This window comes from Mesocricetus auratus, unplaced genomic scaffold (genome assembly GCF_017639785.1).
Source record: "Mesocricetus auratus isolate SY011 unplaced genomic scaffold, BCM_Maur_2.0 Super-Scaffold_100013, whole genome shotgun sequence".
Taxonomy (NCBI): Eukaryota; Metazoa; Chordata; class Mammalia; order Rodentia; family Cricetidae; genus Mesocricetus; species Mesocricetus auratus.
The window spans coordinates 15247297-15273205 of NW_024429196.1; the positions used below are offsets into that span (position 1 = coordinate 15247297).

General features: G+C 43.5%; 1 protein-coding gene across 2 annotated transcripts in view; it reads left to right on the plus strand.

Moving 5' to 3' along the window:
* Pip4k2a (phosphatidylinositol-5-phosphate 4-kinase type 2 alpha) overlaps positions 1-25487 on the plus strand; it is a 159539-nt gene extending 134052 nt beyond the window's left edge. For both annotated transcript variants that reach the window (XM_040755420.1, XM_040755419.1), the window contains 5 exons: positions 2084-2122; positions 14694-14807; positions 19819-20062; positions 21589-21692; positions 23223-25487. In XM_040755420.1, coding sequence (XP_040611354.1) covers positions 2084-2122; positions 14694-14807; positions 19819-20062; positions 21589-21692; positions 23223-23447 — 726 coding nt within the window. In that variant the 3' untranslated portion in view covers positions 23448-25487. The remainder of the gene's footprint in view (positions 1-2083; positions 2123-14693; positions 14808-19818; positions 20063-21588; positions 21693-23222) is intronic.
* The last annotated feature ends 422 nt before the right edge of the window (positions 25488-25909 follow it).

Below are 25909 nucleotides of genomic sequence, written 5' to 3' on the forward strand. Positions count from 1 at the left end.
CTTGGTGTTATTTCATGATTCCAATTCAAGGCCTTAGCTTCTGTCTTAGAATTTCTATTGCTGTGACAAAACACCAAGACCAAAAAGCAAGTTGGGGAGGAAAGGGTCTATTTGGCTTACACTTCCAGATCACGGTCCATCACTGGAAGAAGTTGGGAAAGGAACTCAAATAGGGTAGGAACCGGGAGGCAGGAACTGATGCAGAAGCCGTGGAGGGCTCCTAGAGAAGGGCCGCCCTCAGTTGGAAGGACTTCCTGCCTCAGCATAATCAAGATAATTTCCCCCAGACATGCACTCAATCTAAACAGCTCCTCATTAAGACTCCTTTCCTAGGTGAGTCTAGAGTGTGGCAAATTGACAGTTACGAATAACCATCACGTGGCTGGAGAGATGGCTCAGAGGTTAAGAGCACAGAGGTTCTGTGTTTAATTCTCAGCAACTGCATGGTGGCTCACAACCATCTGTAGCGGAATCTGATGCCCTCTTCTGGCCTGCATGCAGTTAGAACACTGATAAACATTAAGTAGATTGATAGTAGATAGTGGATAGATGGATGGATGGATAGATAGATAGATAGATAGATAGATAGATAGATAGATAGATAGATAGATAGATAGATAGATAGATAGATAGCGAATCTTTTAAAAGAATAGCCATCACTGGTAGAAAAAGGACCTGGCCAATGCTGGGCAGAGGTCTGAGCATGGTTGTGCTCCTGGAATGGATCTTCTGCCTGGTGTTCCTCTGACTTGTCCCAAGAAACTTTGAGTGTTTTCCCTGGGCCACTCTCCAGGGGTTTGATACTCATCAATCCTGGACATGCCAAGTACCATCGAGTGGAGAACTGGCAGTGGGGGGCTCAAGCTTGCTCTTGATCTCTCTCCCTAATACAGGGCCCCCTTCTGCCATTTCTTGTGTCTGTGGAGCTGAGTATGCACACATTAGTGGACAGGTGGTTACTGGGAGAATGCTTCTTTCTTTCTGAAGTTTTGCTCAAGTCAAGTATAGATTCCATTCATGATTGGCCACTTTAATGATCCTGGATGGTAGTTGTGGATTTGAGCAGTGGTCAAGGCAACAAACACTCCACTATAGCAGTTCAGGCATCTGATGCTGGAGGGACAAGTAATTCATAACTCTGTGATCCTTCTCCAGCCACTTGTCCCCAGTGAGATACAAAGACTTAAGTAATGAACGCTGAACTCACACATTTGGAAACCTAAAGCACGAGCCAAGTTGTCTGTGTGTCCCTCAGCCTTTCTTTTGAATTGAAGTCGTACACCAAAAGGCAAGTTTCTCTGCTTGAACACTGCCTGCCCTCAAAGCCCCCTGTGGACCTCAGAGGTGACTTCCCATCTCCCATCAGACATTTGGGCTAACACAGCTCTGAGAGGCTGCTTTTGAAAACTGGTGCGGCAAACTAGGTGCGGCGAGGATCAAAGGCCGTGTTTTCTTCCACTTTGTCCCCTTGTGCTCAGCATAGGGCCTAGAACAAAAGAGGTGGAGGAAAGCCTGTGGCTTTGAAGGAGTCTCCAGAGTAAAGAGAGTCAGAAAGTGCTCGCAGAGGATGTGCTGGGAGCTCAGTGGAACTGTCCTTCAGTGGCTAACACTGGGGAAGAACAGCACGTGGTACCGAGAAGGCTGTCAGAGGCAAGAATGGTCCACGTCTGAAGGTCATGATGGGGGCAGAAGGGCATTCAATGCTTTTGTTGCCACAGCCAGCTGTTGGCCCGCCTCCCTTTTGAAGACAGTGGAACCAGCCATTTCCAGCAACTGATGCAGTTTTGATCAGTGCTTAGCAAATGGTGGCTCAAGCGATGCCTGGGTTTCTGGTTTCCAAGCAGGTGTTAGAGAACCAGAGGAAAGTCAGAAAGAACGACAAGGATGGGGGTGGAGAAGAGTGGAGAGTAGACAGGAACACTGGCAGGGGCAGCCACAGACCAGGTGAGGGCTCTTGGGACAAGGGGAACACGCTGAGGATGAACCTAGGACAGAACTAGGTTTGTCTCCGCTCTGCCCATGACCACTTCTATACTGTGTATATCTCATGCAACACCATCCTTATCATTTCTTTGTGTTTCAGGGCTCGACGGTGGCTAGAGAAGCTAGTGACAAAGAAAAGGTAAGCACTGTGACGTCTCTTCTCTGTCCAGGGAGCATGGCTGGTACAATGCCCCCGTTCATTCTTCTCATAGCTCACCACTGTGGCTCTCCCCCTTCCCCTGCTGCTGCTGCTGCTGCTGCTACTACTGCTGCTGCTGCTGCGAGCTCAGGTGGTACTCCCTGCAGCCTGGGGATGCCTTTATCCCCTTGCTCAGTGGCTGGATGATGCTGTAGTTTCCCGTTGTGTGTGCAGTCGACAAAGGGGGGGGTGTCACACACAACCTGCTCGGCACAGACAGAGTCTGTGCTGTAGCTGAAATGGAAACTCCAGCTCAGAACATGGCTTCCAGGGTTTGAGGAACCGGAGTCCCAAGGCCTCTTTTACCCCAGTTTGTCTGTGTTCTCTGCCTCTCTGTTCATTTTCTCAGCCATTACATATTGACTTGGGTGAGCTTCAAATTCCTTTTCAAGTATTCAGTGGTAAGATGAGATCAGAGTTGGTTTTGCTTTTGAAAATGAAGGATGAAAAGACTGCATCTTTGCATCTGTTGGCTGATTGAAAACCAAATGATATTTCAATCTCATTTCATTTACAAAATTACAAACTTGAAGGGTCAGTCTGTAGGGAGCATTATAAAGAGACTTTTGAGTTTTAAAGGTTAAAAATATAATAATTTGGTATTTGTTAATAAGATAAGAACTGAGGTACGGTTGATAAAGCAGAAAGAGAAATTGGTTAGGTATTAGGGAAACACACCAAGTGACAGTTGTAAACTGAACATGTTGTGCTTATGCTTCATAAAATGCACTAGATGTTAACAGGACACAGTTCATCTTGAACATAAAGTTTATAGTTGGGATTATTTGCAGAAGTCTTCCTGAGAGATCCAAGTTAAAGTCAGTTTGAAGATTGTAACTAATTCAGGTTGGTAGATGGAGACATGAAGAGTTGGATCCAATTTTACTAAAAGTGAATCACTTGGAAGAGAAATGGAAGATGACAATTAAGTGATTACATGTTGGAAAGACTTCAAACAACCGTAGCAAGTCTGTTGAGTTATGACAGAAGAGCAGGTGAGTGAGCAGACATTAGAGACATGATTTAATGAAAGACCAGACTTTCTAGGCCAGATAAGAAAAAATGATTTCATATGTGATTCCTTTTCAAAATTAAAATACTTAAAATTAAAAAAAAAACGAATTTGGAAAATGGCTTCCTGCAAGTAACCCAGGTGATAGATCTAAACTAGCCCAGATTGGCACAATGGTCAGATTGACATATTGGGTGAAAGGCTTGCCTGGACTCTTGTGTATTTTTATACACCAGCCTCAGAAGGGTCTTTACTATCCCATTTAAAGCTAGACTCAAGAATTTAAAATTTCCTATTAAGTTCTTGTAGAATATTATTTTGTTTCGATTTGAATGTTATGAATTTGCACATCTTCTCCTGTGTTCATTCAGAAGTGTGTGCATGTGAGTGCACAAACGTGTGTGTTTTCATGGTTACTGTCAAGCTTGCCATGTTTTGGTTAATGTAGTTAATTTTCCTTTTCCTTTTCCTCAACCCCTGGCTAGGATGCTCCTTTACTTCTGGTGTGGGCAAATGGCCGGTATTCCTCTCGACATTGCCCCTAGTGGTCATGAGATCTGGCAGGGCTTGTGGATATGAGAGGTCAGAGCCCAGCTATGTGCCCAGCCGAGACCCAGAAGCTGCAAAGCCTGAGCAGTGTGTCACACAGCTGCTTGCACTTTTTCAGTCACTCTCTTCCTCCCCCACTCCCCAGAGCATCAGAGTTCAACTGTGGCCATGCATTCCGCTAGCTGATTGTGAGTGAGTGTGTCTGGGTTATTAGTAAACTCCCAGGCAGCAGAGTCACCCTACCTCTCCAGCCGCACTCTCCTGCGTGACTGTAAGTTTTGATTGCCTTTGCATCCTTCATGTGCAAACTCTTTCTCCTCTCCTTCCCAGTTAGAACCTGAAAGGTACATGGATAGGTGAGGTAGCCCTAGAAAGCCTCTGACCTTTGGGGAAGAGCTGTCAGATTCCCCAAACTCCAACACAATGCAAAGCCCTGGGGTCTTTCTCAAGGCAAGAGTATCAGCAACTGCCAAAGACTGTGTGTACTGAGTGTACCAAATCAAACACTGAGAAATAGTCATGCATGAGAAATAGACTCTTTAGGTGGAGAATACACAACTGGGTTGTTTTGCTAAAATACTCTGAAGTCAGATCATTTACTTGATTACATAAAAAGAAAAAAAGGGTCAAGACCTTGGGCGAATTGTTTTAGCACAATATTAAGCCTGCTTGCAATGTTTTGGTTAATGTAGTGAATTTTCTTTTCCTTTTCATGATTTAAAAAATTATGTCCCTTAAGAAAAAGGCAGAAGACACAGAATGAGACCCAAACATTGAGAAGGCAGTTATGTATTGTGGTTAGACACATGAGTTCTGGTGCTAGAGCGCCTGGGGCTCTGTCACGCCTGAGCTGTGTGGCCTTAGATTGGTATTGAACCCACTTTGAAATAACTCCATTGACTCAAAGAAAGTAATCATTGCACGGTCTTAACTAAGGATAACACGATGAGATGCATGTTCAACTTGAGATAGTCTCCTGCATGTCAATACATTGATATTAGAATAGAAATAAATCCCTTCTTTGAAGGCATAGCATTGTTTGAGTTCCCGAATAAAACCTTAAACATCTTTAGAATGATCACTGGTACCTGTGGTTTGAAATACTTGGGGACGGCTGAAGATGCTCTGTTTCCTCTATTGTAGCCTCTTAGAAAAGAAAAAACTGGCAACTGTGTTGTCATTGCTGCATGATGCTGTCCTGTGCAGAGTGATTGCTGCTATGCAAGCCCCCTTCCCAGGCTCCGACTGGCACAGCTTAATTAGTGCGCTCAGTTCTTCCCCTCTCCAGGCTTCCTTCACTGGAGTCATTATTTAATTTCCCATACTTTTCACTTGTTGATGACAAGTTTTGAAACTGTCATTTTCAATGTTTAGTGATATAGGTGCAGACAAGTCCCATCCCTTGGATTTCATCCTGACACATAATTAGTGTGATTTGCATTAGCATAATAATGGAGATGGAACTGGAGGAGATAAAGTCCCTGTATTCTAACAATAATAGAATTACTTTTATGGCAACAAGTATCAGAACATGCGTGTACAGATGTCTAGATTTTTTTATGGGAACAGTCCTTTAAAAAAATTGTCAAATTCTGACAGCTGCTGTGACTTGTTTTATTCCCTAACTCTTTTCTTTTTAGTGGAAGGGCATCTTCCATTCATGAGTCCAGCAGTTCCACCCCCTCTAAATGAGACAGAGAAATGCGAATCTCCCTGGTGGTCGATCTTTTCACAGCTGCGCTCCAATTCCAGTGTGACATCAAATTACTAATTATAGCTGAGCGAACTGCTTTTTACAAATGACAGTCTTAGCATGCTGCCAGCTAGCCAGCTCCACAGCAGGGACTCTGGTGGAGTAAAAGGAAACGTAACTGGACTCACTTGATCTCCAGGGGATTTGACCTGACTCTTTAACAAGCCGGTGTTCTTGTGAGAGAGAGTCCCGGGGATTTACACAAATATGCATTTTGCTCATCATCCTGCACGGTTCTCTAAACTCGGGTCTGATTTTTCTTGGGTGCAGTGAATCCTGTGTGATGGGAGTCAGAGAGTCGGAATAAGGAGATTCCTTTTAACTCACCACCTTTTCCCTGAACCCATCAGGAAGAAAGCAGCTGCCCCGCAATTGGCATTTACAGAGCTCTATTGGCAATAATCATTGTTGATAATGGGCTATGGAAAGCCTCCTTGTTGATTCTTATTTATCGTGAATTGTACCAGCGATTAAGAGGTTGCCTCTAGCTCTGACATTTTACCTATTACTGGCTGGAGGTTCCATAGAATTAATCATTAATACCCTCCCACCTAAAACTGCTTTCCCAAACCAGTTTTCAGCATTTCTTTTGAGGTCTTTAAATGGTTCCCCATTATAAGTAATACATAACCCTATCTAGTCCTTGCAGTTATAGGCAAGATAAGGAGGGTGCCAGGCCCCTGAGCAAAGTACAAAAAGCACAGCATGTACCATCAGGAACTCTTTCTCCAACATGTCTTTGCACTCTGAGTGTGGTGTCAGCTCAGGGACTTCATGTCTCCAAACAGCTAATATTCTAAACATATTCTGTATTTTCCCCCTTCCCCTCATAATCTTACACAAAGGCAGATACTTTTTCTTCTTTAGTGGCATGAAGAACACCCAGAGGGCAGGGCACAGTTTCCCTTCAGAGCAGAAGCACAAATTATTTCACGGGCCTTAATTTTTTTTTTCTGCAATATTAGCAATCAACCCCAAGGCCTAATGTATGCAAAGCAGGCACACTACCATTCGGTTCCTTCTCCGGGCACAGCACTTAAAGACAACAGCAGGAACTTCAGTTCTGTGAACCAAAAAAGTTTTATAAAATAAAAGCGAGTTTGGGACCAAAGGCAGCTGAGAATCAGGGATCTAAGTCCAACTTTAAGACCAAGCAAGGAAATGCCAGAATGGAATTAAGAGATTTAGCAATAGGTCATATATTTGATGATGGAGGAGAAGGAAAAGGAGGAAGAAGAAGAAGAAGAAGAAGAAGAAGAAGAAGAAGAAGAAGAAGAAGAAGAAGAAGAAGAAGAAGAAGAAGAAGAAGAAGAAGAAGAAGAAGAAGAAGAGACTATTGGTTCTCTTGCTTCTGGGTTTTATGGAATCTCTGGATTTAAGTGAAGCCTTTCTGATGCTTCCTTTGGAAATACTGGTCAACAGTAGACCACATTTACAGCCCTTCACTTAATAGTCAGCAAAATTACACTTGTTCTGTGAAAACCTTAATGTGATTGATTCGTTCTGAAACATTGTATCAGCATGTCTAAGTTCACCCCTTGGGAGACTGTGAGGAAACCCCGAGGGTATTCTGGGAAGTGGTGTTGTTTTGTTTGTGTTACATGTGATGCTGGAGATGGAACCCAAGGGTCTCTTGCATGCTAGGCAAGTGCTCAATGGCTGAGCTGGATCCCTGCTTACAAGTAGGGATTTCCAGCTTTTAATTTACTTCTAATTGTTCCTGACTGGTAAGCCTGGCAGAGGACCTCATGCATCCACCAGATTTGGCACACATGGCAGCATTGAAATCGCCCAGCCCTTTTGATATGGAACGCTGTGTAAAGTCAAATTGCCTTAGGTTCACTTGCATTTCCCTGGAGAGAACTCAGCCAAGCATCGGAAGCACACACAGAGCTCTGCTATTCGATGTGGGAAGTCCTGTAAGCCAACTTGCCTCTAGCTACAGTTAGGGTAGAGAGTATATATCTGACATGTAGTATGTAGCCTGAGTTTAAGCCAGCCTGCTACAGAAGTGCAATTCTTACAATAGAAGTAGAGATCTTTACAATGTCCGTGTTAAATCAGAATCAAGAGGACTTAAGACACTTCTCTTGAGTTTTCAGTCTGTAACATTTCTTACACCACAGTAGAATCCTTTGACCAAATTTAAACTAGCTTTTTAAATAAATATTATTCTATTCATTTTAATTTTATTACTTGTAATTATGTGTGTATATATAGATGTGTGTCTCTGTGTGTGGTTCTCTGCATGCAAATGTGGGTACCTACAGAAGTCAGCGGAATTGGGTCCCCCTAGAACTAAAGTTGCAGGCGGTGATGAACCACCTGAGTGGGTGCTGGGAATCGAACTCAAGACCTCTGGAAGAGCAGTGCATGCTCCTTACCGCCAATCCAATTCTCCAGCTCCTGGTACAAACCTATTTTGAGGTCTTTTTTTGTACATCTTGGAGACCATTTTTGCATATGGAAGAAGACAAATTATCACCTTTTTTTTTTTTTTTTTTTGGTTTTACGAGACAGGGTTTCTCTGTATTGTTTTGGAGGCTGTCGGTCCAGCCCAGCCTCGAACTCACAGAGATCCGCCTGCCTCTGCCTCCCGAGTGCTGGGATTAAAGGAGTGCGCCACCACCGCCCGGCTCAAATTATCACCTTTTACATAACTACTTCATACTCATTTAATTGTAAAAACCCAGAGACAGATATTGGGGCTCAAGCTGAAGATCAGAAAAGTAAAACAGCCGTCCACTAGAGAGTTCTTACCTCTACCAAGGCTGGGGCAGTCCTATCCTCAGCATGACTGCAGTCTGACTGCCCTGTACGCCTGTCTCCATCCTCCTTATATCCCCTCTCTAGGGCTGGGATTAAAAGTATAGCCACCACCACCCAGCTGTGAAAGTATTTTTAAGTTATAAAATTTTCTTTTTTACATGTTAGCTTAAGATACTTAGAGAAAATAGCCCATAGCTGGAACATAGCTGTTTTAACTAGCAATATGACAGTTATACTTACCCAGCTTTTTGCTTTTAATTGCAGCACAGTTTCATGGGTGTGATGCGGTATACATTCTAAACAGAGATTCCAAACAAATCATGAAACTGTCCTGTCCAGATGCTGCTGACAGATGTGTGCATTCTCTTTGTTTCCATTGTGGATGTTAAAAGTTAGTCCGGGTCGACTAGACCATTTCCCAAGCTAGGTACTTATGTCAACATTTGCCTCTGGGTGAGGGAGGTCATTACGTGTAATCCTGTGGGAAAGCACCTGCTATCTTTGCCGATTCCCAGTGAACTTCACCCACATTCGCTAATTTGCCTTTTCATGTATCAAATTTGTGGCTTAGCTGTTTGGGGAAGCGGAACTGATTTTATTATAAATCCCTAGCGTCTCTTGTTACCCAAAATTGATACCATGCATGTGATGTTATTTCATCACACTGCTTTTATCCTGACTCCAGTACAAGGATTACCTATGTTCTCTCCCTTACAGGAACAGTTCTGAGGAATTTTCTACTTTATAGACTGGCTTTTTTTTTTAACGACAGGCCATGAGTTTATTTTCATTTAGATGCGCTTGAAATAACAAGTAAAGTACTAACTTAAGCAGTCCCAGGCACGGCACAGCAATGACAACATGTTTTTTAAGTTGTGTGCTCAGCTTGATGTGTCCCGCTAGTGGCCGTCAAAGACACGCGCCGTCAAAGACACGCGCCGTCAAAGACACACGCCGTCAAAGACACGCCGAGCAGCCATCTTTGACATTGAGGGTTACAGTGAAGCTAAGTGAGTACATTGAACAGAAATTCATTTCATTCTAAAATACAAGTCCTTTCATCGCAACGTACGATGATACATCTAATCCTCTACATTAAAACCTTCTGGTACCAAATCCTGTTTGCATTAACCACTCAAGTGTGACCAAGACACTTGTCTTCCCAGCAATGTTCGTATGCAGACTGAAACAAAGGTGTGGCTCTATGTTACGTAATTGTGAGCTCTGTGCATTTTAATTTTAAGAAACTTGTTTTACTCACTTTCCTATTGCTAATAGTCACTTATAATACAGTTGGCTGTTTTGTATAAAATACAGACCAAAAAATAAAACACAATGCTGTGTTAGTTTGAATTCTGTATGTTTTAGAGTTATAGCTGTGACTGGAGACACAAATTTATTTTTTGTGGTAATTTTTAAATTGTCATCTGAATTATAACTTGATTTTAAGTGAACACAAAACCCATGTAATTTCTCATCTTGTAAGCTTTAAAATGGACTGTTCATTAAACTCTGCACAAATGACAGTAGTTGTGCATACACATCAGTATATATGTGTGTTAGTTAATCCTTATTTGAAAAAATTACTTTCATTAAATTATGTTGGTAAAAAACATGTTGGTAAAAAAATTCTGATATTTTTTTGGTATTCCAATATCCTGTAAAAGTCCTAATAATTTAATATTTAAATATAAAAGGGTAAGTAATATGAAACAAATTTTCGAGGCTTTGCTTTTTACCTTGTATCTGCCCAGTTCCCCTGGGAAGCTTGTGGAGTCTCTCATCTCCTTTCAGTGAGGTTGTCACCTTTCCCAGGTGTGGCTCTGTCACTTCTACAGTGTCTCCTCAGCCATCTGCCGAGGCTTGTGGCCACATCTAAAATTGAGAGTGCTGTTCTGAACATCTTAAAGTCTCAAACCTCTGGCTAGACACACCCTCCACCCCCACCCCCACCCCGCCAAAGGACCCTTTGCCTCCCTTATTGAGTGATAGGGTGTAAGAATTAATTAAGAACTCACCCACTTGCTGGGTGTGGTGTGGACTCCCCCGTCTCTCCTCCCTTGTCTCTTAGATATGCCGTCCTGGCCTTGATCAATACTGCTACGGAGTCTGCTTCTCACTGGAGGAGAGAGCTGACCTGCTGAGCGACTTTAACGCTGTGCTTTAACCGAAGCCAAAGGCTTTCACTGTTTGTGCAAACATCGTCCTTCAAGGGCTCACAGCAAGTTCGATGTTCCCAGTGTGCTCACTGCCTCCTATGAATCAATTTGTAGCTCCCTTATACATCAGTTATCTTTCCTGACCACTAAGCATGGACTTTTGCTTTAGGTCAGCAAAAGAGCAATCACTAAATCACAAACTACAATGAGACACTCACCAAGAAAATCTAAAAAATGTAAAAGTAACACAGGAAGAAAAAAAAATCAGCAAGTTCCTGTCCTTGGCTTTAAAAAAAGCATTACATTTTATTCCATAGATTTAATAAATATTACATAAATTTAAATAATTACTCTTAAAAAGTTAACTTAGCTAATTTTTATTGTATGACCACATTCTATTCTTATTTGAGTTTCCAGTTATTTTGTTTGTTTCTCTTTTTAAAGATTATTAGTCAGGGTTTTGTACTGGCCAACCCCTGCTGCAGGTCTTAGGCTTCCTAGCCAGGAAGGCAGAGTTGAGGTTGACAAGTGTGTGTGTGTGTGTGTGTGTGTGTGTGTGTGTGTGTGTGTGTGTGTGTGTGTGTGGAACTGGGGTCACTGGAGTCACGGAGGCAGGGCAGGGAGAGCTACCAGCCAGTGTCACAGTGTCACCATGGCTGCATCTGTCCAGTGTGTTCCCTGTTCCACCATGTGCTCTGGACAATAACACTTGCATACACTGAATTTGTCAGCCCTACCAACAGGTCCTTCATCATAAAGGGCTGCATTGTAAATCCATGTGCAACATGTGACCAGTGAGTAAAAACAGAAAACAAAGGAAGTCTTAAGCATGGTCTGTATCATCGATGGGTTAAGGTAAAAAAGCCTGTTCCTTTAAAACATAAGAAAGGAAACAGAAGAGAGGAGCAGAGAGAAAACAAACTCAGTGTGTTCTTGTGAGCAAGCCCTGTATGTTACCTTTCCATTCACACACTAACTCTATTACATAGCTGTGGTTATTGTCCAATTACTTGTCTGAAAAAGTGGTTTGGGGCTGACCAAGCAGCTGGTCCAAGTCACGGCTACTGAGGCAATGCTTAATGTGATATCTTCTAGAAGAGAAGATAACTTTGCTCGGGATTTCTCAGTTACAGCTTGGTCTAAAGGAGCCATGCCTGAAAACATGACAAGCAAGTCACAGGAACCACGTGTGGCGTATACTGCTCCACCTCTTTGACGTGTGTGACTAGTGTAATCCTCATGACAACCCTCTTCACATCACAGGAAGAGTGACTTGCCCAAAGACACACAGCTAATATTTAGACAAGCTAAGATCAGCCTAGCAGCCATCCTGGGTCCAGCTATATCCAGAACTATAGGCTTTGATCTGCATCCCCTGGATGGAAGTGGAGATGCAGAGAGTCACCCCATGGCCCAGCATCTTCCAGCATGCAAGTGAAGGACTGATCGTATACTCAGTCATTTTATCCGGATACAGACTCAGGAGTGTTAGAGGGTGGGGGAGGAGGGTCCCTCTGGGTATGTCTTTAGCCATGCTCATGTGTTTGCCCGTCACACTGACAGAGATGCCACATCTTGAATCCAGCCCTTATCTTGCCTGCTCTGAGTGGATCTGGATGGATGTGGGTGTGTTCCTAAGCATTGTTCTAGGGAGAACATCTGGGAGAGGGCCTTCTGCCCATCAGTATTACCCTGCCCTCTCCCCCAGCTGCCCTGCTGAGGACCTGCCTTTGCCTCTTGATCCTTTCAATAAGCCCTAAGTCGTTTAACCAATCTGGTTGCCCTTTTTTGAACTTGATCCAATCTAAATACATCCTTAGTGCCTGTGAAATTCATAAGCAGGCTTAGTAATACAGTACAGGGTATCCAGAGTTTTATGAGAAAGGATTAGACCTTTCCCTGTCACATGAGGGAATTCTGCTGGGGTGAGCTTGAAATGGCATTCATCTCCATTAATGTGACTTGTGTCACAAACACCTCCAGTGTGTAAATTTACTGCGTCATCTGTGGCACATCATCTCAGTCCTCAAATGTCTTGAATTCCCACAAAAACATCTTACTCCATTTCTTACATACAGAAATGGAGTTATAGAACCATAGTGGAACCTTAATCCCTGACACTCTCCAGCTCATACCTCCTAGCCCCAAAGCATAACTGCACTAACACATTCAAACTGTCTACCTGGAGACTCTGGGTCCTGGACTCCTGAGCGTCGTGGGGAGGTCTGGATGCTTCTCAGAGCCCTAACTCTTTTTTTTTTTTTTTTTTGCATTGGTGGGTGTTTCCTCTTACTGTTTTCAGAGTGAAGCTTGCTAAAACTTCTGGGTTTGTGTTTCATTCTCCTCAAAACACTGTTTGGGGAGCTGGGATGGCACCCCAATGGGTTAAGTACCATGCGAGCATGAGAACTAAATGCAGATCCCTAGTACCGTGTAAAAGCGAGGTGTGGTGGCGTGCTTCTGTAACCTCTGCACTCTAGGGGAGACAGGGGGACAAGAGGGTCTCCAAAGCCTGCACACATACATGTGCACACATGCATACACCACACACACACACACACACACACACACACACACACACACACATACATGCTCCTTTTCTTTACAGTTCTAAGTTCAGTACAAGTGATGCTACAGTTGAAAGATGTTCAGGGTTTTTATTTCTAACAGTTATTACATTATTTTTAATGTGTATCTGAAACTCCTCTTTGAGATACCCACACCCATGCCCTTCTATTTGTGAGTGCCTCTGTTTCTCCCAACCCTTCTGCTTTTATTAAAGTATCTTTATTAGTACCTCCCCCTCCCCCCAAAAGTAGACTCTAACTCAGCATAAAAGTACATGAAAGCACATTTCACTCTAGTCGTTATTTTTCCAGACAGGGTTTCTCTGTGTAGCTCTGGCTGTCCTGGAATTCACTCTGTAGACCGGGCTGGCCTCGAACCCGGGTGCTGGGATTAAGTCAGCCTGCCCAACTCCCACTCTGATCTTATCACCTGGCTTCATCCCAGGTCTGTGTTGTCCTACTTCCCATATAAGATGACAAACTCCTTTACAGCAGGAAGTTGTACACATTGACTGCAGCACCCTGTGTGTGTGGCAGTAATTCAGGAACTGCCTACTGAATAGAAGCCTTGAATTTATGAGACTTGCCAAACCTTCTTTATAAAGAGAGCAATGTTGATGACGATTTCAGTCACAGGATGGCCAAAAAGTTCTCTTCTCAAAGTGAAGCAAAGTAGGCAAAGCTAATAATTTAGAAATGAATGATACACATATACATATGCATGTGTATTGATCGATGTATGGCTGCATACTCTTTGTAAAGTGAGAGGGAGACATGTACATTCAGACATTTGAAGGGTTAAGAAATATCTGAAAAGGACCATTCAGGGTTTAGCATTAGGCCAAAGGGGGCCGTGTATTATACTAGATTCCTTGAAGCTGAGAGAAATAAGCTGTGGTTAGCAGAAAGGAATTGGGGTTGGGGAGGTGGTTTGGCCTTTGAACTTTCCCAGAGAGCACATTGCACGCAGTACATTCCACATAATCTTAAAACTAGATGCCTGCATTCGGTATGCCTTGGCACAGGTCAATTCTTATTCTCTGCTGTAACCCATACTTCGAGCTTCTCCAGCCCTCCTGCATTGGTGAACAGAAGTGCGATTACCCGCCTGCTTGTTCTCCTGGTTACTTGTAAAGGGTAAAGTTTCTCAGCTTAATCCACTGTCTGTCACAAGATTATTTCTTTGGAGTTATCCAATGGGAATTGCCCTCTTGATGTAGTGGAGAGCAGCAAGGCTTTAACGAACAACTGCAAAGTTTCAGGTTGCAGGCACACAGCGGATGGATGGGACTTTGTGGGACAAGGGAACACGCTACTTGTAACAAGTGTTCAGTTTAGGCTACCCAAGAGTGTCAGAGGATGGTATTGTACAATAGAGGGTTCCCAAGAATATGTACTCCAAGAATATATGTTCAATACTTAGAGAGCTTCTTGTAAGAAAGTGAACCAAAGAAAGCCATCAGGTTCATTCCCATGAAAATCATGAAGTGTCACAGAAGGGGAGGATGCCATCCCCTGATTCTCAGTAGGAATGCTCCCGGTGGTCACAGCCTACTTGTTCCTTTGATGATATCAAGCCACCTTATACGCCATTGCCCCTGCCCAGGTGGGCAAAGCAAACTTCAGTGTCCAAGTTAGAGAGAACACATGGCTTCCAGGCTTTATTCAAGCTCTTCCTTCTTCTTCTTCTCATTTGTTCTAGGCCAAAGAGCTGCCAACTTTAAAGGATAATGACTTCATTAATGAGGGCCAAAAGATTTACATCGACGACAACAACAAAAAGATATTCCTGGAAAAACTGAAAAAGGATGTCGAGGTAAGAAAAACCAATAGGAAGGATGTGCTACCGTTACCACCCTATGCTGGCTTTTGATCCATCTTTTAAAATCTATAATGAAGGCAGGAATGTATATATTCTACAGTTGCCATTGCTCAGATATAGGCAGACCCTGTGTTATAGGATCTGACTTGAAGATGGACTGTGTCAAATCAAGATAAAAACAACCAGAGAGTCCTGCTGTCCCCTACCTTAGGTGGTGAAGATGACTTACCCACAGCAGCCACTGTGGAAAGGGCATGAATACTGGCTTTGCTCCAACAGCAGATCATGTCAAACAGAAACACTGGCGACTCAGAGTCGGGCTCTCTTCCCTCTGAATCATATGTCTGTGTTGGTATCACAACCTCACCTTAGTTCGCTGTTTCCACCAGCTATGCTGACACCAAGAGGCCAGAGAGCCAGCCAGCCAGCCTGGCCATGCCAAGGGACCAGCATGGAGCAGTTTGGGTACATGGTCCTCCGTGAGAGTGGCAAGAAACAGAACCCATTGTTCCAGTGAGCTTTTAGCCTATCATGAGAGAGATTTTTTTTTTTTTTTTTTGGTTTTTATGAGACAGGGTTTCTCTGTATTGTTTCGGAGGCTATCGGTCCAGCCCGGCCTCGAACTCACGGAGATCCGCCTGCCTCTGCCTCCCGAGTGCTGGGATTAAAGGCGTGCGCCACCACCGCCCAGCGAGAGAGATTTTTTTAATACTGCTTTCTTTAAGAATTAAAACAAAAAAAAAAACCCTCCTATTATTTTGGTTAGCTTTCCTGTTTGGCTTCCTTATTTAATTCTTCTAGAAGTAAACTTGGGACCGGGTAGGACAGTTATTTTCTTGTCATTTGTCGAGTTACAAGACAATTTAATGAGAATTTTAATGTAGGCAATTACTCACTAGGCTTCTCTTGGCTGTTACTTTTGTTCATGTATGTGCCTTTTTCTTTTTACTTTGAAGTACTGTTTCCTACATACCAAGATCTGCTACCTGGAGAAAGGTGTTGTGGAAAGATTCTCTTTCTCATGCCATTAAACACAAGCAGTTTGGATGACTGGAGCCCACGGACGAATGCCAGGCCTTTGATCTCTCATGAAGGCCTAGCAGTAGCTGAGCTTGTGTCTTAATCTTCTAATAGCTTTTTCACTGCAAGATATTCGGGCATATTCTCAGTTACCTTTAGCTCATTTAACTGCATTCTTTTCTATTAACCTCCATGGTATTCATATGTAGATTCGTTACTTGCAAAATAAGTAGTTTGGCTTTGTTTTTTGCTTATTTGTTTAAGTAAGGTGTTTGCTTTTCTCGCGTAACTTTTTTTTCTCTCTTTTATAATAAACAGTTCATTTTGCTTGGCCCTCAGTGCTTACTTTAAAAACATGTCTTAGCTTGAAAATCAACTTGATCTAGCTGATAATTAAGAGTCGTAGCCTAGAGGAAACACTTTCTTTGGGTTTTCACTTCCTAATAAAGAAATCTGTGATCCTGAGAATGATATTGTCTTAGCAGTTATGGTAAGTAGTCCTTAGGGTGATCTGTGACCAGCCCAAAGATCTTGTTTTCTTTTTTCTTTCTTTTGCCCGCACACCACTGAGGTAGTTAGCCTCCAGGAGAAGGTAACATGGGCAGTTCAGACTTAGGGTCAAATTCTGAGGTTGCTCAACACTTTTGTTGTCTCTGATAATGCCTTGATTGAAGGATTCGATAGGTTAACCCTGTACACGGCTCTTACACACAGATAGCTGTTTGGGGGCACTGGAGGCAAAGCATAAAGTGTTTGTTCATTTAAAATGTTTCCCAGTGGCTGGTAACCGTCTTTCCTTTTGAAACCATGCAGAAGCATCATTAAACTTTTAAGCAGGTAATTACAGTGAAACAACTTGACATCTGGTCTTGATAATAGACTAGCATTTAATCTAGTTTTCTTTTTTCATGAGTTCCATGATTTCTGATTTTGACCACTGGCCTGACTGCTAAAATTTCCAGTAGGCATGCCTGCATGTTATGTGTGTTTGCATACTTATGTATGCATAGATGTCTGTGTGCGTGTACGTGTGTGTGTGTTCACTTTTTTATTTTATTTCCATAAACTGTTTATGAGTTTAAGCCAGGGATGGTATTGTACTCCTCAGAACACAGAAGCAGGTGGGCCTCTGTGAGTTTAAAGCCAACCTTGTCTACAGAGGGAGTCTTAGGTCAGCTAAATCCACACAGCAAGATCTTACCTCAAAACAGGAAAAAATTAAGGAAGCAGCAAAGAAGGTTAGAGTTTATTGTATAACTCAGTAAAAATGGTTTGTGTTTTTTCTTTGAAAAAATAAATAATTGTCATTTAGAAAACTATTCTAATTTTTTTTAATTCTCTGCAGTAGAAATCCTCTTTTGTTCATATATACCAGTCAGGATCCAATAGTCTAGATAGCTTTCATATATGCATTCAGCATATATATGTAAACTCTTTCCTGTAGAAAAAAAAGAATAAAGAATCTTGGAAAGAATGAAACTCCCTTCTGTTTACTTCTTGCTTCTTGTCAACTCTAATTCTGACAGAAATGAAAGTCAGTGATACCGAGGTCCCCTGTGTCACACAGCTTAAAGGAAAGTCGGTGACACTGAGGCCTCATATGTCACACAGCTTAAATCTGTGCTCTCGAGAGTGTCTGGAGTACACCTTGGCTCCTGAGATTGTTATGGACCCACAACTGTGGCGAGGCATACAGCCTTTGGGAGGGCGAGTGGGGAGCATTATGGAGCGTGTAGTCCTTCCTATAAAGTTGCCTTTCTTCAGCCTCAACCCTCCTTCTGGTCCAGTGCTGCTACTGCCCTTCTCTGCCCAATGGGGAGTTTAGTCCAGGGATGCTGAGAGACAGCCACTGAACCAGACCGTGATTTAAGTGCTCAGAGTCACACTCCTCACCACACTGACGTGAAATGTAAGCTGGAAATACGAGAGCACAGCCAAGACTTCGTGTTCTGAAAAGACTCTAAAGGAGATGACTACAGTTTCTATTCTAGTATAATTTTTAGTAATTTTTGAGAATTTTACAAGGATTGCAGTTTTTAACAATGTGGGTAAATGTTGAGCAGTCTGGTTGGAATTTCAGTTCACAGTACACATAGTTGGGAGGTGGGGTTGAGAAGGTAAATTCATTTACGACTGCTGAGAATAGTTTAACTTGCCTCTTGACCACAAGACCTGGTAGAAGAGTTGGTTTCAGTACTCTTTAAATCACAAGGAAAGCGCTGGCTCCAGGAGTTAACACAGGTCGAGGGGGTGAGTCCAAAATGGACTATGTGCTTGACATATGCAAGGCCCTGGGTTCAAAACCAAGCACCAAAAAGAAAATGAAAATATGTGTATTTGGCATAATAAGGAATTTATATGAAAGAATGAGATTAGATTGGATCCTAGGGAAAAACGCAATAAAGCAGAGGCCTAGCAGCACAAGACTTGTAAAGAAAGGCAGGCACGGGCCTAAGGAGTTCTGAGTCTGCGCACTTTAGAATACTATATATTTCTAAAATAAATACATGAGTTAATCCAGGCACAGTGGTTCGAACTTTAATCCCCACACTCAAGAACAGCCAAGACTACACAATGAGACCCCACCTCAGAGAGAGAGAGAGAGAGAGAGAGAGAGAGAGAGAGAGAGAGAGAGAGAGAGAGAGAGAGAGAGAAGCTTAAAAGAACGGGTCGGGGAGGGAAGAGTAGCTATGCCTTGTGTTTCTTGCATTTCCTGCATTCACAGGCAACAGCCCCACAGTGGAGCCCTGGACCCTACCTAGCCTTGTCTTCTCTTTCTACCTGTGAGCTCATACTATGACTTCTTGTTGGGACTCTCCTCTACCCAGAGTTTCGGTTTTACTGCCCAGCTCCTTCCACTCAGCCACCAAAGTGATTTGCAAGAGAGAGTGTGAGTGAGTTAGGAGCCTTTCCCACATGCTTCTCCTCTAGACTCATACCTGTCTTCACACTCAAATTGCATAGACTGGTTCCGTTTCATTTTCATCAGAACCGTCTGGCCTACCATGTCACAGGCGTACTCTTTGTGTGTGGAAGAACACTTCCTCTAACCTCACCAATACATCAGCAAGAGTGACGGCAACTTTTCAAGGAGTTGTGGCCATGCACCCCTTAAAGCCTGGCCTCCGTGCAGAGCCAGCCAGCAGACGGGCTGCTCAGTCTGCTCTCAGTTAAGCCCGCCACACTTCAGTGGATCAATTAGAGCATTGCACATCATGTATCTGTGTGTATCCAATTAATTAAGAAATCGAAAGGGAGAAGAAAAGACATAGAAAGTCCAAGAATTTAACAGATGGGAGGGGCCAGACCTGCAGCTGGGTTTGGCCTCACCAGACACTGTATCCATGTCTGGAAAGGTGTGGGGGAGGGGCAGTACCCCTGGGATCTCATGGGAAACAGAGCATGTTAGCACCCTCATCAGCTGGGTGTGGAATGGGTACAGAGGGATGTGGTATTTACAGGAGCACTGACACCCTTCGCTCACTGGTTGATAGAGACATATGGGCTTTTACTTATTGGTGACAGACAGCATGATCATTACCTGCTATGAGTATGCTGGAGTTCCAAGTACTTTCTAGAAAGCTCTTGGGAGCTCTGCTGGAAACTACCTGGGGACTTCCTGGTTCTCCCCTTTAGCCATTCTTCATTGTTGGGCTAAGCCCCACCCCATACTCCCAGGGCTCTTCCCTGATAGCAACTTTTGCTCCTAGGAGTACCGTGACTTCTACAAAATAGAACAGATGCCAGTCTCAGAAGCCAGCTTTGTATTTGGGGGTGGAGTGGAATAATCCTAGCTCTGGAGTCGCCTGAGATGAGAGGGAACTGCCTAAGGATGGTGGAACCACTTTAAGTTGGCTCACGGGTCCCCATTAGCATTCTCGCTGCCCACTCACTTGGAGCCTCCCCGATGAGTGTTCTTCCATCCTAAATTCTTTGAGTCTTAGCAGTTGTTAAGTTGTAACTGGCCTGTCCCCTCCCCCTCCAGTTCCTCGCACAGTTAAAACTCATGGACTACAGTCTCCTGGTGGGCATCCACGATGTGGAACGAGCCGAGCAAGAGGAAGTGGAGTATGAGGAGAATGACGGGGAAGAGGAAGGAGAGAGTGATGGCACCCACCCGATCGGGACTCCACCCGACAGTCCTGGAAATACACTCAACAGCTCACCGCCCCTGGCTCCTGGCGAGTTCGATCCAAACATTGATGTTTATGCAATTAAATGTCATGAAAGTAAGCTCAGTGCTATTGACTCTTTCTGCTTGTAAAGTGGTTTGATTTTTGCACCGTGATGTATCAGTAATTCTGACCCCAGTTACAAGGGTGCTGCCTGCCATTCAGGACTCGTACTGAGTCAAACACATTGATATCGACAGCCAGTCATATGTGTTTAAAGGGAACAGTAGTTTCTGGTGTTAAAGGATGGAAGAAAAGTGCAAACCATTTTGTTGTTTTCTTTTGTTTTGTTTTGTTCTGTTCTTCAGATAGGGTTTCTCTATGTTGCCCTGGCTGTCCTGGTACTCCCTCTGTAGACCAAATTATATAAGCAGTTTTGCTGAATATTTTTTTCCTTGCCCAAGCTCAGTGTGGCACAGGCCCATAACCTCATGTATCCCAGAGGTTAAGACAGGAGGATCACAAGTTCAAAGCCTGCCTGAGCAATTTAACAAGAGCCTGTCCCAAAGTGAAAAATGGTCTGTGGCTATAGCTCATTAGTAGAGCACTTGTCTGGCATGTATGAGGCCCTGGGTTCAAGCCCCAGGACAGGAGCTGGAAAAACCAGCTTGGCTGTCTTTTAAATAAATCCAGTATGCCATAGATCTGTCCTGAGTGAGGCAAGTATGTGCAGCACACTGTGCCCCTCAAGTGGCCTTTCTGTGGAGATGACTTGTCATCTTATAGCCTGCCTTTTCAGGGGTAGAGAGGCAGGCCCTGGTGCACTCGATGAGAGTCATGGCCCCTTCTGCTGTCTCCGTGATAAGACGTGTGATGGTCTTCCACAGATGAGATCTATGACCCGCTTCCACAGAGTCAACCCCATCTCAATCTGAAGGTGTTTGGTTGTTTGCTTTCTACTTTAGCTACATGTCCATGGCAAAATAATTACTGATAGGATTAAAATACCCCACTTATTTAAATAATAAAACAGGAAATTTGTGCCACTACCCCTCCCCCACCCCCGCACTTTTTTTTTAACTTGGCATATCAGCCAAGCAGGTTTCAGTTGTGTTTTACTATATTTTTAATTTTACATGCCAAAATCATTCCTTAAGCATAAAAAAATTGGATATAAATTGAATGTATATTTCTTACTATTTATAATTGAAACAACATATTTTTTGAAACTACGTAGAAAGAGATAATAAGGGCATAAAATCCTTTATTTGGTTCTGATATTCTGTCCAAGGAGAAATATGCACAGTGTCTGGTGTTAGGGAAAGATTAATAAGCATAATAAATTCTACTTATTTTACAGAAAACTCTAAGAATAGCATTTCTGTGTACACAAACAGTATGCTATCATTAAAGAAATGCAGATTAGGAAGCAAAACTACAGGCTGCAGATCCCAGCCTTATTGCGTTGCTTTGGTACAGGGAGCCAACAGATCCCAGCCTTATTGCTGCGTTGCTTTGGTGCAGGGAGCCAAGCGGGCTGTGGTTTCTGCATTCCTTCACTTCCCTCTCCCTCCCTGAGTAGCGGGTGGATCCCCACATGTCGTCACATGTCCCACATGCTCTCTGCTCTCCTCCCTTTCCAGACTCACCTAGAAAAGAGGTGTACTTCATGGCAATTATTGACATTCTTACTCATTACGATGCAAAAAAGAAAGCTGCCCACGCTGCAAAAACTGTTAAACATGGCGTAAGTACTGGCTCCCTCTCTCCATTCTTCACCCACAGGTCCCTGGTACTGACTGTAGCATGTGAACACTTTTCGCCATTCTGCCTAGCTGTTCTCAGTTCTGCAGTGATGATTGTCTGGGGGTGAGGTAGCAGAACAACCAGGTAACAAGAGCCCCAATACAGGCTCTCACCCTGGCTGAGGCTCAGCCTTTCACACAGGAGTTCATAGCCCTGTGCATCTGTAGACTCTTCCATGTTTGGAAAACACCCCCAAAGATGAACATACTTAAGATGGTTCAAGGTTTTCATAGGAAATGTTCTGGCATGAAGCAGGGCACTCCAGAATGTGCTGGATTGTATTTCTTTTCTTACAATACTTTTTTTTTCTACCCATATCTTTTGAGTGTAAGATCAGCATTTTAAGCATTTTATATCTACCCTCATCACTTAGCATGCATGCCCCCAAATCCTCACTGATCCAGGAATATCGTTGGATCCCCATGAAAAGCCTGTGGGGGAGATTCCATTGCATTTCTCCCTCTTCCCCTTGTTTTAGGAAAGTACTGCAGTGTTTTACATCAAAACTTTTTCCTACACGGGGCTATGTAAGGCCACTAGTGTGTGAGCATATAGTGTAACTTGAGTGTATTCCCGCTCCACTACCCCTTCCTCAGAGTAACCTTTTTTTTCCAATGGGGAAACTGAGATGACAGCCCTAGGAATAACTTCCAGAACTTTGACATAGTAGTTCATACCTGGAATCCCAGCACTTGGGTGGCTGAGTCAGGAGGATTGAGGGTTTCAGGGTACCCAAAGCTACATAGGGAGACACTATTTTAATCTGAGAAAAGTGGAGTGTATTGGAGGGTTTTGAGTAGAAAAGGTAATGTCTCAAACGTGACTAGTTTGTGGGGAGAGGAGTGTTTTAAGATTTCTTTCTTTTTATTTGGTGTGTGGGGGTGTTTTGCCTGCGTGTATATCTGTGTGTACCGCATGCATGCATGGTACCTGCAGACACTGGAAAAGAATGTTGGATTCCGTGGAGTTGGAGTTGCAGACAGTTGTGAGCTGCCGTGTGGGTGCTAGGAATAAAATCTGGGTCCCCTAGAAGAGCAGCCAGTGCTCTTAATTGCTGGGCCATCTCTCCCACCCATTCGTTTTGTTGTTGTTGTTTTCCTTTTTGTAACGTTACAGCAGTCCCAGGCCTGTGTTAGTAGTGTGTGGTCCTTCACCAGACAGCCTCGTTTTCACTCACCAATTCCTAAGAACTTTGATTTGCTTGTCCAAATGGCAGAGACACCCGTGAGTGGCAGTTTGAGAACATAGGCTGCTTAGTTGTGTCCTTAGCTTTCTGTTGAGGTGTGGCTAGTGGGGAGGCGATTGTCAAGCATGTGCAGGGCCTTCTTCATTCGGTCCCCAGTACCCGTCCCAAAAAATAACCGGCCAGCTTGACATTCGGCTGCATGTGGAAATAGCTGTAGATACTGAATGGGAATTTGGGGAGGTCATGAGTACCCATCTCATCAATATCTTGTTTCCTTCCACCTAGGCTGGAGCTGAGATCTCGACCGTGAACCCAGAACAGTATTCAAAGCGCTTTTTTGGACTTTATTGGTCACATCTTGACGTAACCTCCTGCACAGCCCCCGGTGGACATGAGCACGGGAAGGCTGGTGGTGGCTTCGGCATAGGGAAGTTAAAACCAAACTCGATGAAGCACTCACCTTGCAGGAAGCAAACCCCCTTGTTTACGTCTTCAAGCCAAGATGACTGAAGTGGGGGGGGGGGCTACTGGCTTTAACAGCTACCTGACATTTCCCAGCACCCTTCTAGCTACTTCTGACTTTGTATGTGTGCGCAGGCGTGTGCGCACACACTCTAGAGCCCATTTTAAAGCAATTAATTAATATTAATTAATTAAAACCAGTCCGTTTGGATCAGAGCTTGTAACAGCCAACCCCCCTCTGATTCCAGCTGTGGTTGGGTGAATAGGTGAAGGGACAGCACATGGGGGAGGGAAGGAGGAAATGCACATCAGCTCAGCACCAGGGCAGTACCACAAGATAAACTGTAGATCAGTTTGTCTTCTGGGTTGAAAGGTGTGATGGTGTTCATGATGGTGATGATGGTGATGGTGATGATGGTGATGATAATGATGATGATGATGAAAAGAAGGAAATTTTTACTTCAAATGTTACACTCCTGGCCCACACAAAAACTACTCCTGTACTGCCCCAGGCAGAAGAATGCTAGCAGCATTTCCCTGTGAACTGGTTCAGGGTTCTGTCCTAACAGTGTCACCACCCCCACTATCCCGGTCTGAGTCCTTCATCTTCCAAGAGTCTGATGCCAAGAGACTGTCTACAATTTCACCTTCGTAAATGCTTCCAGGAAAGCCGCTTGCTTCTCTTTTCTCACCTGGAGACTCTCATTGTTACACCCTTGTGTTGAGCTGCAGAAGTTCATTCTGCAGAACAGATGTAGAACTTCCCTGAAAGGTGCATAGTTTGGGGCAATAGCAGCTACACCTCCCACTGCAGGAAAACACGCCAAGGGTCAGAACCCTCCTGTAAACGAAGGCAAATCACAGTTAATAAGGTTTATGTTCGAGCATTGCTTAAAGAGTGGAATTTTGTTATGATTATCCCCTTTAACTGAAACCCTCAGTTTTACTGTTTACATGGTTAGAAAAACAGGGATATTTTTGAATCTAAAAATTTAATATACAGCATGTGATTTTCGAAGTTTACATGTAAAGCCATTTTGCAGTGTAGGGAACATGTTTGTTGTGTTTTGAGATATGTCTTCTTGCAGTTGTGTTTTTGAGTGAGTGTTTTGTTCAAAGTACCTAGTAGACAGGCTTTCACATAAAAGCAAAAGGATTTTGTTCCTCAAGATGTGTATTTACCAACCTAATGATTGATATATGATTAAACCCAAAAACTGGTCATGTAAGTTCATTGCCCTAAACTGTGCTGGTTGTGTTTAACCAAGTTAAAAACCTTCCAGCATCCATCATGTATCTACCCATTTCCCTGTGTTCCTAAAAAGCCTCAAGTTACAAAATACTCCATTTGCTTAGAGCATTATCAGCTTACATGCTGTGCTGAAGCTGTGCCTTTAAAACCCCTGTTTAATATGTGAGATGATTTTTGTGGGCAGTTTTAGAAAGGAAAAAATTCCACCTTTCGTTAATTACTTAGAAGCCAACAAGCCCCCTGGCAGGCTGCCTTCCCAGTCACTTTAGTTCGGGCCTCTCCAGGTACAGCTGTGCCCAACATGTGTGGGCTGCCTTCACAGCGTCTGGAAGCCAACGTCAACACCATCGACTCCTTTGTACTGACCTGCCACAGATTCATGAGCTGATGATGTCAACTCCACTGTAACGTAGTTGTACAAATCTATATTTGATGCATTTAAAATAATCAATGCTGTATGATTCGGTTTCTGGGCACTGTTAATTGGGGTGTCCAATCTGTTTGAGTGTTTTGATGCTCTGCTGTAACCTTTGATCTCAAAACTTACAAACCCAAGATCCCAAAACTTTACAAACCTAGAGTATAAATGAAGGTACACATACATGATCTGAGTAACCATTTCCCCTGTGGCCACTCTGTGTGCTTTTAGAAGTTTACAAGAAATGCTTTGGTTTGTGTCTGTAACCATCTCTGTCATCAGATAAACTGTTTGGACAAAAGCAAGGACACGTGTGGTGTCCCAGTGCGAACAGTACACTGAAGTCGGTGTCCCTGTGCTAACAGTGCACTTGAGTCGTGAGCCGGGCTTTATCAATAAAGCACTTTGATGACTCACACACAGTTGTGCCTCTCTGTGCTAGAGACTAATTGTGAATAGGACCGGGGGTATCCTCAGCCTTTCTGTGAAAAGGTAAAGGGTGTGGCAGCTGTTAACTGTCTAGGGCAGTGATTGATAAGACACTTAAAGGACAAATGCACTCCTCACACAATAGACAAGTAAAATAATGATGATGATAATCACAAGGCTGGAGGATAGCTCACTAGGTAAAGCACTTGCTGTATGAGTACCCACATAAATGCTGGGTGGGCGTAGTGTCCAGCTGGTAAACACATTGTTTGCTGCAGTAACAGGCATTCTGAAACTGTAATTCTTATGTGACTGGAGCATTGGGTGTAATTTAAACATAATACACACTTTGTGTTGTTAGTGTGCAAGTTGGTCCCCATGAAAGATTAGGCCAATACAGAAAACTGCATC